Source organism: Oncorhynchus tshawytscha, linkage group LG13 (genome assembly GCF_018296145.1).
Source record: "Oncorhynchus tshawytscha isolate Ot180627B linkage group LG13, Otsh_v2.0, whole genome shotgun sequence".
NCBI lineage: Eukaryota > Metazoa > Chordata > Actinopteri > Salmoniformes > Salmonidae > Oncorhynchus > Oncorhynchus tshawytscha.
Genome location: NC_056441.1, coordinates 45,069,199 through 45,085,205, shown reverse-complemented (window position 1 = coordinate 45,085,205; position 16,007 = coordinate 45,069,199). Strand labels below are relative to the sequence as shown.

General features: G+C 42.8%; 1 protein-coding gene across 4 annotated transcripts in view; it reads left to right on the top strand.

The window, feature by feature from the left end:
- The window catches only part of col4a4 (collagen, type IV, alpha 4), a 142,751-nt gene that overhangs the window by 50,133 nt on the left and 76,611 nt on the right, over positions 1 to 16,007 (top strand). For all 4 annotated transcript variants that reach the window (XM_024441954.2, XM_024441956.2, XM_024441955.2 and 1 more), the window contains exons 5-9: positions 4,847 to 4,981; positions 5,251 to 5,295; positions 8,061 to 8,177; positions 9,475 to 9,543; positions 9,940 to 9,975. In XM_024441954.2, coding sequence (XP_024297722.2) covers positions 4,847 to 4,981; positions 5,251 to 5,295; positions 8,061 to 8,177; positions 9,475 to 9,543; positions 9,940 to 9,975 — 402 coding nt within the window. The remainder of the gene's footprint in view (positions 1 to 4,846; positions 4,982 to 5,250; positions 5,296 to 8,060; positions 8,178 to 9,474; positions 9,544 to 9,939; positions 9,976 to 16,007) is intronic.

Genomic DNA, 16,007 nt, shown 5'->3' with positions numbered 1-16,007 from the left:
TTGAATGCATAATTTAATCTTTATTCATTTATACAACGGTTGGGTCTAATCCTGAATGCTGATTGGTTAAAACCGCATTCCAGGCGGTGTCTATTCCACAAGTTTCTACCGGCTAAATCTATGACGTTAAAATGCCTATGTACTCTGTTCCATCTGACTGCGCAATCCACTGTCTCATCAGCCCAGTCAGGCACTTTATCAACTTGATCTCCACTATGAAAAGCATCTAGAAATTATCTCACATTTCTTTTAGACTAACATTTAGTTTTCAACAGCGGAGATTTTTATAAACCTTGCTGTCTGTCTCTCCAACATTTGCAACATTCTTCCAATAGTCAATTTCGAGTCGGGACGAGAGAGACAGGTGGGCAGCGTTTCTCAGCTAGTCGAAATCATGAATCGGTTTTTAACATTTTTATGGATATACATACAGTGCCTTCGGAAAGTATTCAGACCTCTTGACTTTTCACAATTCGTTCCGGTACAGCCTTATTCTAAAATGGATTAAATTGTCTTTTTCCTCATCAATCTACACACAATACCCCATAATGACGAAGAAAAAACATGTTTATAGAAATGTTTGCTAATTTATTTGTAACAAAAATAAAAAATTAAATATCACATTTACATAAGTATTCAGACCCTTTATGATGCTGCAAGCTTGGCACACCTGTATTTTTGGAGTTTCTCACATTCCTCTCTGCAGATCCTCTCAAGCTCTGTCAGGTTGGATGGGGAGCGTTGCTGCACAGTTATTTTCAGGTCTCTCTAGAGATGTTTGATTGGGTTCAAGTCCAGTCTCTGGCTGGGCCGATCAAGGACATTCAGAGACTTGTCCCAAAGCTACTCCTGCATTATCTTGGCTGTGTGCTTAGGGTCGTTGTCCTGTTGGAAGGTGAACCTTCGGTCCTGAGCTCTCTGGAGCAGGTTTACATCAAGGATCTCTGTACTTTGCCCCGTTTATATTTCCCTCATTCCTGACTAGTCTCCCAGTCCCTTCTGCTGAAAAATATCCCCACAGCATGATTCTGCCCCCACCATGCTTCACCGTAGGGATGGTGCATGTTTCCTCCAGACCAGTGGTGGAAAAAGTACCCAATTGTCATACTTGAGTAAAAGTAAAGATACCTTAATAGACAATTACTCAAGTAAAAGTGAAAGTCACCCAGTAAAATACTACTTGAGTAGAAGTCTAAAAGTATTTGGTTTTAAATATACTTAAGTATCAAAAGTAAATGTAACTGCTAAAATATACTTTAGTATTGAAAAAGTGTAAATCTTTTCAAAATCCTTATATTAACCAAACCAGACGGCACCATTTTCATGTTTTTTTATTTACAGATCGCCAGGGGCACACTCTTACATAATTTACAAACAAAGCATTTGTGTTTAGTGAGTCCGCCAGATCAGAGGCAATAGGGATGACCATGGATGTTCTCTTGATAATTGCATGAATTTGGCAATTTTCCTGTCCTGCTAAGCATTCAAAATATAATGACTGCTTTTCGGTGTTTAAAGTATTTTTACTTGAGTACTTTACGCAACTGCTCCAGATGTGACACCTGGCATTCAGGCCAAAAAGTTCAATCTTGGTTGTATCAGACCTGATAATCTTGTTTCTCATGGTCTGTGAGTCATTTAGGTGCCTTTTGGCAAAATCCAAGCTGGCTGTTATGTTCCTTTTACTGAGGGGTGACTTCTGTCTGGCTTCCGGTCTTTCCAGCTTCAGTTTGAAGTGTTGTTGTTGGCTGTGTTGTTGGCTAGCTCCTCTGAACAACAGTGGCCTAACGAGAGGGCACAATTTCTGTGCCAGGCAAAATCCCACCTCATTAGCTCATTGTTACAGATATGTCCAAATAAATTTCAAATTGTTATTCTTGCTGCATTTTTTGACGTGACTGTAAGTGATCCGTAGTTGTCTATCCAGGGATAAGAAAGTTGCCAGTATAGCAATGGGACATTTAGAATGAACGACTGGGTCAGGTCCATAGATACAGAACAAAAATATTGAACAACTGGGTTGCGTCTTTAGGCGCCAAACCGATAGAACGAACAACCAGCCGGCTTGTTTAGCAACCCTAGATTTGTGTAGGGACTATATCTTGTGAAATGATGAAATAGTATGAATAAATTCATCAAAATAAAAACGTTTTTAATGAAAATATGTCAGTCATTATTTTAATTTGTTGGTAACCCGACTTCGTCTCGGGCCTAACAACACCCGTGTAAATGTATCCTCCAAACACCAGCTTCTCGGACATTATCACTTAAAGAGATTACTGCCACCACCAATCAGTCAATGAAATGGACACAGAAATAACCCATATTGTATGTTGTGGCAGTCGGTTTTTACCAGGTTTGGTTATCTGCAAAGAGATAATCTCGGTTTTCCCAGAACTAAAATCTTGTGTAATTTGGTCAGATGCTTATGTTTACGTTGTCTGTCCACAAGAGATTAGCAAAGAGAAGAAAGCAAATATTCCTAGTCTACCTGTTAGTACTCTTCTATGTACTGAACAAAAATATAAACGCAAACATGCAACAATTTCAAAGATGTTACTGAGTTACAGTTCATATAAGGAAATCAGTCAATTTAAATACATTTGGAATACAGATATGCATCTGTTGGTCAACAGATACCATTAAAAAAAAGGTAGGGGCGTGGATCAGAAAACCAGTCAGTATCTGGTATGACCACCATTTGCCTCATGCAGCGCAACACATCTCCTTTACTTGGAGTTGATTAGTCTGTTGATTGTGGCCATGTGGAATGATGTCCCACTCCTCTTCAATGGATGTGTGAAGTTGATGGATATTGGCAGCAACTGGAACACGCTGTCGTACACGTCGATTCAGAGCATTCCAAACATGCTCAATGGGTGACATGTCTGGTGAGTATGTAAACCATGGAAGAACTTGGAAATGTTCAGTTTCCAGGAATTGTGTACAGAACATTTGCGACATGCGGCCTTTGAATTATGATAAATAGCATGTCAATGGGCCTCAGGATCTCGTCACGGTATCTCTGTGCATTCAAATTGCCATCGATAAAATGCAGTTGTGTTTGTTGTCCGTTGCTTATGCCTGCCCATACCATAACCTAACTGCCATCATTGGGGGCTCTTCACAACGTTGACATCAGTAAACAGCTCGCCCACATGATGCCACACACGTGGTCTTCTGTTGTGAGGCCAGTTGGACGTACTGCCAAATTCTCTAAAACAATGTTGGAGGCAGTTTATGGTAGATAAACTAATATTAAATTCTCTGTCAACAGCTCTGGTGGACATTTCTGCAGTCTGCATGCCAATTGCACGTTCCCTCAAAACTTGAGACATCTGTGGCATTGTGTTGTGTGACAAAACGGCACCTTTTATTGTCTCAAGCACAAAGTGCACCTGTGATCATGCTGTTTAATCAGATTCTTGATATGCCACAACTGTCAGGTGGATGGAATATCTTGGCAAAATTTGAGAGAAATAAGCTTTTTCTGCGTATGGAAGATTACTGGGAACTTTTATTTCAGCTCATGAAACATGGGACCTACACTTTACATGTTGCGTTTATATTTTTATTCAGTGAATATCATTTACTCAGTAGGGGCTGATAAAGACATTCTATCTACTAAACCAAAAGTACCAAGGTCTCATCTACACATGTTTATTTTGACCACGTTCAGTTGGACAATGTTCGTTAGGGCAGACAGCAGAAAAAGTTTGTTTTATGTTTTGCAGCTGAAAACTAAAATGAGTGATTCTTATTGGACAAGTCCAGGCAATCGCTCCCTGTTTCAGTCAGTTTTCTTCTGTTTGGTGCCTACTAAATGCGACACAGGGCACAATGTTGTGGAATATTCAGTTCAGATATATATACACTATATATACAAAAGTATGTGGACACCCTTTCAAATTAGTGGATTCGGCTATTTCAGTCACACCCTTTACTGACAGATGTATAAAATCGAGCACACAACAGCAATGCAATCTCCATAGACAAACATTGGCAGTAGAATGGCATTACTGAACAGCTCAGAGACTTTCAACGTGGCACCTTTCCAACAAGTCAGTTTGTCAAATTTCTGGAGTGAGGAATCATGCTTCCCTGTCTGGCAGTCCAATGGACAAATTTGGGTTTGGTGGGTGCCAGGAGAATGCTACCTGCCCCAATGCATAGTGCCAACTTCAAAGTTTGGTGGAGGAGGAATAATGATCTAGGGCTGTTTTTCATGGTTTGGGCTAGGCCTCTTAGTTCCAGTGAAGGGAAATCTTAGCATTCAATGACATTCTAGACAATTCTGTGCTTCCAACTTTGTGGCAACAGTTTGGGGAAGGCCCTTTCCTGTTTCAGCATGACAATGCCCCTGTGCACAAAGCGAGGTCCATACAGAAATGTTTTGTCAAGATCGGTGTGTAAGAACTGGATTGGCCTGCATAGAGCCATGACCTCAACTCCATCGAACACCTTTGGGATGAATTGAACTCCGACTGTGAGCCAGTCCTAAATCCCCAACATCAGTGCCCGACCTCACTGATGCTATTGTGGCTGAATGGAAGTCCCCACAGCAATGTTCCAACATCTACTGTAATGCCTTCCCAGAAGAGTGGAGGCTGTTATAGCAGCAAAGGGGGGACCAAATCCATATTAATGCCCATGATTTTGGAATGAGATGTTCGACAAGCAAGTGTCCGCATACTTTTGGGCATGTAGTGTATATGTTGAAGATCAGGCATACCTCTCTGATATGCCAGCTTAATTCATGATATTTATATTCATTTGTTATTTTCAGTATGTTGTAGCCTTGTAAATGTGATCCCCAGTGTTCGTAACGTGTCACTGTGATGTCCAGGGTGTTCCAGGAGTTTTAGGACGACAGGGGCCTCAGGGGCCACCTGGGTTCCCGGGCCCCCAGGGGCCTCTTGGAGAGAAGGGATATCGAGGAGAGGAGGGCTTCCCTGGCGTATCTGGACCGAAGGGAGACGTGGTAAATTAAATACCTCATATTTAGGATTCTGAGTTTAACCTGACCACTTCACCTGATCAGGTCCCACTTGTGCTGTACTGTACTTACGTGTACTGTAATCATGTACCCAAAAGAATCCCTGTCAATCACAAACTCTCAACTGGTTTTAAGTGTCATGGAGAGAGACAAGGCGAAAAAGAGAGATCATGACATGGTTAAAGAGAAATAAATATTAGATCTTGTGTGTCTGTGTGTGTGTTCTGACTCCTGATCTGTTTCTGCTTTTTCAGGGTATTGCTGGCATACCAGGATATCCTGGACTAGATGGTGTCCCGGTGAGTGTGTGTGTGTAGGGAATGCAAGCATGTATGCACATGTGTATTCCTTGCCATGGCATATTGTAATTCCATGGTTAGCTAAAGAACTGCAAACTACTTTCTGCTCAATACTGTGTCATTCCTATGCCTTTTGGACCTCATATGTCTTTTGGGGAAAAGTATACAGTACCAGTTAAAAGTTTGAACACACCTACTCATTCAAGGATTTTTCTTTATTTTTTACTATTTTCTTCATGGTAGAATAATATTGAGGACATCAAAACAAGTAAATAACACATATGGAATCATGTAGTAAGCAAAATAAAGTGTTAAACAAATCAAATAATAATTTATATTTTAGAGTCTTCAATGTAGCCACCCTTTGCCTTGATGACAGCTTTGCACACTTTTGGCATTCTCTCAATGATACTCCCACTAAGCGCAAACCAGATGGGATGGCGTATCGCTGCAGAATGCTGTGGTAGCCATGCTGGTTAAGAGTGCCTTGAATTCTAAATAAATCACAGTGTCACCAGCAAAGCACCCCCACACCATCACACCTCTTCACCTATGTTTCACGGTGGGAACCACACATGCGGTGATCATCCTTTCACCTACTCTGCGTCTCACAAAGACACAACGGTTGGAACCCAAAACCTCAAATTTGGACTCGAAATGACAGATTGGTCTAATGTCTATGGTTTGTCTGTTGGTTTGTCTGTTGCTTGAACTCTGTGAAGCATTTATTTGGGCTGCAATTTCTGAGACTGGAAACTCTAAGGAACTTATCCTCTGCAGCGGAGGTAACTCTGGGTCTTCCTTTCCTGTGGCGGTCCTCATGAGAGCCAGTTTCATCATAGCGTTGATGGTTTTTGCGACTGCACTTGAAAAGTTCTTGAAATTTTCGAATTGACTGACCTTCATGTCTTAAAGTAATGATGGACTGTCATTACTCTTTCCTTATTTGAGCTGTTCTTGCCATAATATGGACTTGGTCTTTTACCAAATAGGACTATATTCTGTATAACACCGCCCCTTGTTCACAACACAACTGATTGGCTCAAATGCATTAAGAAGGAAAGAAATTCCACAAATGAACTTTTAACAAGGCACACCTGTTATTTGAAGTGCATTCCAGGTGACTACCTCATGAAGCTGGTTGAGAGAATGCCAAGAGTGTGCAAAGCTGTCATCAAGGCAAAGGGTGGCTACTTTGAAGAATCTCAAAAATAAAATATATTCTGATTTGTTTAACACTTTTTTTGGTTACTACATGATTCCATATATGTTATTTCATAGTGTTGATGTCTTCACTATTATTCTACAATGTAGACAATAGTAAAAAATAAAGAAAAACCCTTGAATGAGTACATGTGTCCAAACTTTTGACTGGTACTGTTTATGTTTAATTTCTTAAGTATATCATAAAAAGGACAAGTTTGACTTTCAGAAAAATGTTATTATGTTAGTTGCATAATTCTAATATTGTGAAACCTAACAGGGTGAACATTTGGAGCCTAAATTAGCCATAGCTCTGTGGGTGATTGCGATTGAGCTAGCACAATGGTAAATATGGTAAACATTGAAAGAGGATTTCATTTATATATCAAAATTATCTTAACATTTTGACATTTCCTAAATGTTCTCTGTAATTTATCCTAACAGGGTGGACATTTATGAGTAAGACAAACAGACTAACGTCATGAAATGCTAAAATGATCCCAGATGGGACTCAAATATGCAAGTTTTGACTTCACTTTGACATTAGTATCCCATCATGACCGTTTTCCCACCAACAATGTGATGACACTACCTGAACATGATGTCAAGGGGTTGTTTTCTTAAAGGAGAATTACTACAAACTAACAGGGTGGAAAGTGATATCAGGGACACACAGAACATCATAAATACAATAATAATAAATACAATAATCATGAGAAATAAAATATTGATGAGAGATATTTAAAATAATGAAGAAATGTTTTATTGTCTTATTATAGTAGTTGACGAATAGCATCAGGGGACATGGCAAAAATGCCAACATGCACTGAAAACCAAATGCATATTGATCCATATCTTTGTGTTTTTATGGTAAATGACACCTAATCTTATATTTAAAGCCTTTTGGAATCCACATTTTCCACTAAATAAGTAAGGGATAGTCAACGAGGGGCTATGCGTTCTCTAGAAAATAATGAACGATGTAGAATGTGTGTTCCACGACACGCTAGCAAAGTGAAACTATCGTGCCACAGAGTTGCATTATTTTCCAGAGAACGCATAGAGCCCCGAGTTGATTATATATTTTATACCATGGCTATAATTTAATAAATGTACAGCTAGAAATGTGTTCATTTGCAGGTAGAAATGTGTTTAACATCCACTGAAGTAGCTAGCAAGTTTACCATATAGCAACAGTCATTGCCTTGGTAACCAAGCAAACAGACTGGCTAGTTTAGCTAACCAAACCATCAGTCCTAACTTGCTATTATGAAAATCAAATTCAACAGTGCCAATGACGTTTTCAATTCGACTTTTGCTTTCAAAAGCAGTTCAAGCATAGAACAATAGCCATTGAATTCTACCGTGCAAATATAACAGTGTGTTATAGGGAAATAATGCACGCTCTAGAATGCCCTTCAAGCCCATCAGAAACTATTATTCAACAGCGCCATGGTATAAGAAGTTATATTTCCTGGGGAAAGAAAAGGGACTGGATAGTGGGAATGACCAATAGTGCATAAATAGCCTAATGTGTGAGTGTGCGTGTGTGTGTGTTCCAGGGTCACCCAGGGCCAGGAGGTGTTCCTGGTCTACCAGGGCTTGATGGCTGTAACGGGACCAGAGGGGACTCTGGTTTCCCTGGAATCCATGGTCTGGATGGGCCTGATGGGGGAGCGGTGAGTACAGCACAGAACTGTACGGTATGTGGCTGGTGTAGGGGACACAGAGAGGGGCTATATCACTCTGCATTCCTTGAGATCCCAGAACATGAAGGAACAGGGGGCAGGAAAAACAACAGCTCAAGGGCAGGCAGAGGTCAGTCATCCAGATCAGAGTCCAAAAGGTACAGAACGTCAGGCAGTCTAAGGGTCAGGGCAGGCAGGGATCAATAATCCAGTGTGATGTGACAAGGTAGAGAACGACAGGCAGGCTCAGGGTCAGGACAGGCAGAATGGTCAAAACTGTGAAAACTAGAAAACAGGAACTAGAAACAGACAGGAGCCAGGGGGGAAACACTGTTAGGCTTGACGAACAAAACGAACTGGCAACAGACAAACAGAATACACTGGGCATAATGGGGACGATGGGCGACACCTTGAGGGGGGTGGAGACAAGCACAAAGACAGGGGAAACAGATCAGGGTGTGACAGAATATACATTTTTGTAGGGTTGATACATTTTTGGTCTGACATTTTATTTTTAAAACCTTGAATACACTTCAAGTTTGCATGTCCTGCAACAACAGGGTGATCAAATTAAGATCCTACACCTGTACAAGTAATTACTGACAGAGCTGTAGTCTACCCTACCAAGCAAAAGAGCAGTAACTGCTCATAGAGTGAAACTGTGAAAAGTGACTTCAAAGTTTGTTTTTATTGTACAGCCAAATGAATTGTAGCTAATTGAAACCAAGATAAAAGCCAGTTACTGCCTTTTTCCTTGGTTTCACTTGAACGTTTTGTTTCTGCAAACAAAAAATACATTTCTCCATAATACAACACAATGGAGGCAGGATATTTGCCCAAATGATAAAGCATGTATATAATGTACAAAAAATGACCAAATGTGCAGTTCCTGCTCCTTTGCTTGTTAGGGCAGTAGTGTACTGTGGGCCATTTAATGTACATATGCATATGTAGGGGATTGCTAAGGGTATTGCTACTGCCTTTCTGAGACCTACAAGCGCTTCTTGAGTATGTTGTGCTAACTGTACAGAGGGTTTTGAATTCACACCCCGGTCTGGGCGGAATTTGGTCCACATGACTCGGATCACACAGTCGGGCTCTTGCTACTGCCTTCCTGAGACCTAGAAGTACTGTTGCCCCAGATCTAGAAATGCCTTCTCTAGATCAGTGTTATTTGCGGTGCTTCTTGTGTATTTTGCGTAGGGTTGTGAGTTTCCACTCAGTAACAAATACATTCATGTTCAAATATACTGTATTGTGTTGTTGACATTTCTATTGATGACTGCAGGGTTTCTCAGGGATCAAAGGAGTGCCAGGGGACCCCACCGTTCAGTTCATCCAGTACCCTGGTATACCTGTAAGTGGGCTTTCACAACCATCTCCCCTCCATACAGTCTCTTTCATTTGTGTATCCACCTGTACATGCTTTCCCACCTGTACATGCTTGCATCTCTTACGCAAAATATTCATCTTATTTGATTATTTATTGATTGATGATGGGTGGATGGATGGATTGATTGTCATAAACCTTTTAGGTGCCCATCCCATGTCTGCATACAAAACAAAACCATGCTTCCACACAATCAATCATCCTACAGTCATTGTCTGTGGACCTGACTCTCACTCCTATACCCTCTTAGCTTTGTACACCCGTTTGCCCATCCTCACCCACTCCAATGCCTCCTCACATTGCCATGTATGTTCTGTTGTTAAGACTTCTCTTTTTCTTTTCTCTTCTCTTCTTCTCTAACAGGGTGATGTCGGCCGTGCTGGGGTTACTGGACTGCCTGTGAGTAAGATGGTTGTTGGATGGGTTCCCTACAGCCTGTCAAGTCACAACATACACTACTTCAAAATGGCCCCCTTACCAGCATGTGCCTGCCTCTGCTGCTGTTGGCTTCATTTACTATCATCCTCAATTAAAATAATTAATTATTTTTCCATATTTAATTAATTTATATTATGCTTTATATTATGCTCCATACAAAAGCTCACTTTTTGACCATGGAGAATTCGGGGCATATAAAAATACTATAAAAATACTGACCACACACCAATACATGGATTTGAGAGTCAAATAACAGCCATCCGCGATAAAGTGACTATGCATTGATAATAAACAGCAAGTAGTAGCAGTGTGAAAATGGGGGTCAATGTAAATAGTCCAGGTAGCCATGTGATTAACTGTTTAGCAGGTTGTTGTCCTGATACTACACTGCCAGGTCTCTCAACTCCTCCCTATAGCTGTGTATGTCACGACTGCTCCCTCTCCCCTTCTCGAGTGCCAGGCTGCCCATCCTTACGAACACCTGTCACCATCATTAGCGCATCAGCGCTCATTGGACTCACCTGGACTCCTTCACTTTGTTGATTGCCCCTCTATCTGTCTGTTCCTCAGTTGGTTCCCTGTGTCAGCATTATTGTCGTAATGTTGTTTTGTTCCCCCTGTCCAGACGCTGTTCTTGTTTTGTTATATGTCTGTTGTTTCATTAAATGTTCACTCCCTGTACTTGCTTCTGGTCTCCAGCATCTGTCCTTAGAGAATGCTGACACCGCTATTTGAAGCATCAAGGAGTTTGTGTTATTTGTGGTGACGTCGGGTCCGGGTGCTGCCACCGATGGAACCTGGGGTGCCTCAGCTGGCTTGTCAGGCTTGCATGCATTAGCTGGCTCGAGAGGTTTGCTTGTCTCGGTTGGCTCGGCAGGCTCCCATCCCTTGTCATGCCTCAGCCGGTTTGTCGGGCTCCCACGCCTCGGCCGGCTCGTCCATCTCCCACGCCTCGGCTGGCCCGTCGGGCTCACCCATGTGAGGGCTCCAGGCTGTCCCGAGGGCTCCAGGCTGTCCATCATTACGCACACCTGTCACCATCATTACACGCATTAGCGCTCATTGGACTCACCTGGACTCCTTCACTTCATTGATTGCCCCTCTACCTGTCTGTTCCTCAGTTGGTCTCTCCATAGATATTCGATCAGGTTCAAGTCCGGGCTCTGAGTGGGCCAATCAATGACATTCAGAGAGAGACTTGTCCCGAAGCAACCCCTGCGTTGTCTTGGCTGTGTGCTTAGGGTTGTTGTTCGGATGGAAGGTGAACTGGAGGATGTTTGGAGCTTTTCATCAAGGATCTCTCTGTACTTGCTCCGTTCATCTTTCCCTCAATCCTGACTTGGCTCCCAGTCCCTGCCGCTGAAAAACATGCTGCCACCACTATGCTTCACCGTAGGGATGGTGCCAGGATTCTTCCAGAAATTACGCTTGGGATTCAGGCCAAAGAGTTCAATCTTGGTTTCATCAGACCAGAGAATGTTGTTTCTCATGGCTTGAGAGTCCTTTAGGTGCCTTTTGGCAAACTCCAAGCGGGCTGTCATGTGCTTTTTACTGATGAGTAGCTTCTGTCTGGCCACTCTACCATAAAGTTCAGATTGGTGGAGTGCTGCAGAGATGATTGTCCTTCTGGAAGGTTCTCCCATCTCCACAGAGGAACTCTGGAGCTCTGTCAGAGTGACCATCGGGTTATTGGTCGCCTCCCCTACCAAGGCCCTTCTCCCCCGATTGCTCAATTTTGCCAGGCAGTCAGCTCTAGGAATAGTCTTGGACTTTCAATGCTGCATTTTTTGGTACCCTTTGGTATCTGTTCCTCGACACAACCCCGGAGCTCTACAGACAATTCCTTCGGCCTCATGGCTTGGTTTTTGCTCTGACATGCACTGTCAACTGTGGGCAGGCCTTTCCAAATCATGTCCATTTACTACAGGTGGACTCCAATCAAGAAACATCTCAAGGATGATCAATGGAAACAGGATGCACCTGAGCTCAATTTCAAGTCTCATAGCAAAGGGTCTGAATACTAATGTAAATAAGTTATTTCTGTTTTTTATTCTTAATACATTTGCAAAAATTACAAAAAAAAGGTTTTCGCTTTGTCAATGTGGGCTATTTTGTCTAGATTGATAAGGGAAAACACTATTTAATCCATTTTAGAATAAGGCTGTAACATAACAAATTGTGAAAAAAGTAATGGGCTCTGAATACTTTCCGAATGCACTGGGGGTGTAAAGCCATAACACATTTCTTTTTCAAGAAGCAGACCATGATAGATAATGTCAAATAGTCTAACAAAACAGCCCAACAATATTTTTATCATTAATTTCTCTCAGCCAATCATCAGTCATTTGTGTAAGCGTTGTGCTTCTTGACTGTCCTTCCCTAAGCGTGCAGAAAGTCTGTTGTCAATTTGTTAACTGTAAAATACCATTGTAGCTGTTCAAACACATTTTTTTCCTAAGTTTACTAAGGGTTGGTAACAGGCTGATTGGTCGGCTATTTGAGCCAGTAAAGGGGGCTTTACTATTCTTAGGTAGGGGAAAGACTTTTGCTTCCCTCCAGGCCTGACGGCACACACTTTCTAGTAGGCTTAAATTGAAGATATGGCAAATGGTAGTGACAATATTGTCCGCTATTATCCTCAGTAATTTTCCATCCAAGTTGTCAGACCCCGGTGGCTCTTCTACACTCACTTCTACAGAATTCAAAATTACAATGCTTGTCTTTCATTATTTGGTCAGATATACTTGGATGTGCAGTGTCAGCGTTTGTTGCTGGCATGTCATGCCTAAGTTTGTGTAACGCTCCGGGTGTCGTGGGTGTCACACCCTGACCATAGTTTGCTTTGTATGTTTCTATGTTTTGGTTGGTCAGGGTGTGAGCTGGGTGGGCATTCTATGTTACATGTCTAGTTTGTCTAGTTCTATGTTTGACCTGATATGGTTCTCAATCAGAGGCAGGTGTTCGTCATTGTCTCTGATTGGGAACCATATTTAGGTAGCCTGTTTGGTGTTGGTTTTTGTGGGTGATTGTCCTTGTAACTGTCTAGTGTTAGTTTGCACCAGTTTAGGCTGTTTCGGTTTTCACATTACGTTTATTGTTTTTGTATTGATTCGTGTTTACTTTGTTTTTATTAAACATGAATCTCAATAGCCACGCCGCATTTTGGTCCGACTCTCCTTCACATCAAGAGAACCGTTACAGTGGGTGTGGAGTCAGATGCAGGAAACAGAGAGTGCGATGCTGTGCTCTTTAATGCACCAAAACGCAACACAGTGTGCTCACAACCAAAAATACACGACCAGGAACAAACACGTTCCTCTACTACCAAACAGAAGGTCACAATAATTAATCCCACACAAAGAACCAGGCGGGCCGGCTGACGAATAAAGCCTCCCTAATTATACCCAACACAAAACAGGTGTACTCAATAAACACATAAGGAGAGGGAGGAAAGAATCAGTGGCAGCTAGTAGGCCGGCGACGACGACCGCCGAGCGCCACCCGAACGTGAAGGGGAGCCACCTTCGGTCGGAGTCGTGACAGTTTGCTGATCTTGCCAATGGAAAAAATAATTAAAGTCGTCTGCAATATCAGTGGGTTTTGTGATAATTGAGGCATCTGATTCAATGAATGATGGAGAGGAGTTTGCCTTTTTGCACAAAATTTAATCTAAAGCCTCTGCAGGATCGGTGTCCCCCCACGCGACAGTTAAGCTAATGTTAAGCTAATAAAATAGAAGTAATAGAAGTAATATGATTACTATTGTGGCACATGTACATGCCAGTTTTCTAAAGCAGGAAAATAATCCTGCAGCAACAGCAAATTTGATTTATTATGTGGATTATAATACATTTACTTTAATGTAGGGGTTGCTAAATTTTTGGTAGAAATTTCAAAGTTGAAATTACAACCTTTAGAAGCCTTTTTCAAATTCAAATACACAACAAGTTTGCATTTTCTTCTTTGCGGGAAAAGTGTCAGCAGCAAAAGAGTGATCAAATTAAGATCCTACATCTGTATATGTAGGTAGTACATTTTATGTTAAAGTTTTCAATATAGTACAAACTATTTCTGCATATTCTGAACATTGATATTCTGAACATTGTAGCTGGGGATTTTAACAAGGCTAATCTGAAAACAAGACTCCCTAAATTTTATCAGCATATCGATTGCGCAACCAGGGGTGGAAAGACCCTGGATCATTGTTACTCTAACTTCCGCAACGCATATAAGGCCCTGCCCCGCCCCCCTTTCGGAAAAGCTGACCACGACTCCATTTTGTTGATCCCTGCCTACAGACAGAAACTAAAACAAGAAGCTCCCACGCTGAGGTCTGTCCAACGCTGGTCTGACCAAGCTGACTCCACACTCCAAGACTGCTTCCATCACGTGGACTGGGAGATGTTTCGTATTGCGTCAGACAACAACATTGACTAATACGCTGATTCGGTGTGCGAGTTCATTAGAACGTGCGTTGAAGATGTCGTTCCCATAGCAACGATTAAAACATTCCCTAACCAGAAACCGTGGATTGATGGCAGCATTCGTGTGAAACTGAAGGCGCGAACCACTGCTTTTAATCAGGGCAAGGTGTCTGGTAACATGACTGAATACAAACAGTGCAGCTATTCCCTCCGCAAGGCTATCAAACAAGCTAAGCGCCAGTACAGAGACAAAGTAGAATCTCAATTCAACGGCTCAGACACAAGAGGCATGTGGCAGGGTCTACAGTCAATCACGGACTACAGGAAGAAACCCAGCCCAGTCACGGACCAGGATGTCTTGCTCCCAGGCAGACTAAATAACTTTTTTGCCCGCTTTGAGGACAATACAGTGCCACTGACACTGCCTGCAACGAAAACATGCGGTCTCTCCTTCACTGCAGCCGAAGTGAGTAAGACATTTAAACGTGTTAACCCTCGCAAGGCTGCAGGCCCAGACGGCATCCCCAGCCGCGCCCTCAGAGCATGCGCAGACCAGCTGGCCGGTGTGTTTACGGACATATTCAATCAATCCCTATACCAGTCTGCTGTTCCCACATGCTTCAAGAGGGCCACCATTGTTCCTGTTCCCAAGAAAGCTAAGGTAACTGAGCTAAACGACTACCGCCCCGTAGCACTCACATCCGTCATCATGAAGTGCTTTGAGAGACTAGTCAAGGACCATATCACCTCCACCCTACCTGACACCCTAGACCCACTCCAATTTGCTTACCGCCCAAATAGGTCCACAGACGATGCAATCTCAACCACACTGCACACTGCCCTAACCCATCTGGACAAGAGGAATACCTATGTGAGAATGCTGTTCATCGACTACAGCTCGGCATTCAACACCATAGTACCCTCCAAGCTCGTCATCAAGCTCGAGACCCTGGGTCTCGACCCCGCCCTGTGCAACTGGGTACTGGACTTCCTGACGGGCCGCCCCCAGGTGGTGAGGGTAGGCAACAACATCTCCTCCCCGCTGATCCTCAACACTGGGGCCCCACAAGGGTGCGTTCTGAGCCCTCTCCTGTACTCCCTGTTCACCCACGACTGCGTGGCCACGCACGCCTCCAACTCAATCATCAAGTTTGCGGACGACACAACAGTGGTAGGCTTGATTACCAACAACGACGAGACGGCCTACAGGGAGGAGCTGAGGGCCCTCGGAGTGTGGTGTCAGGAAAATAACCTCACACTCAACGTCAACAAAACTAAGGAGATGATTGTGGACTTCAGGAAACAGCAGAGGGAACACCCCCCCATCCACATCGATGGAACAGCAGTGGAGAGGGTAGCAAGTTTTAAGTTCCTCGGCATACACATCACAGACAAACTGAATTGGTCCACTCACACAGACAGCATCGTGAGGAAGGCGCAGCAGCACCTCTTCAACCTCAGGAGGCTGAAGAAATTCGGCTTGTCACCAAAAGCACTCACAAACTTCTACAGATGCACAATCGAGAGCATCCTGGCGGGCTGTATCACCGCCTGGTATGGCAACTGCAC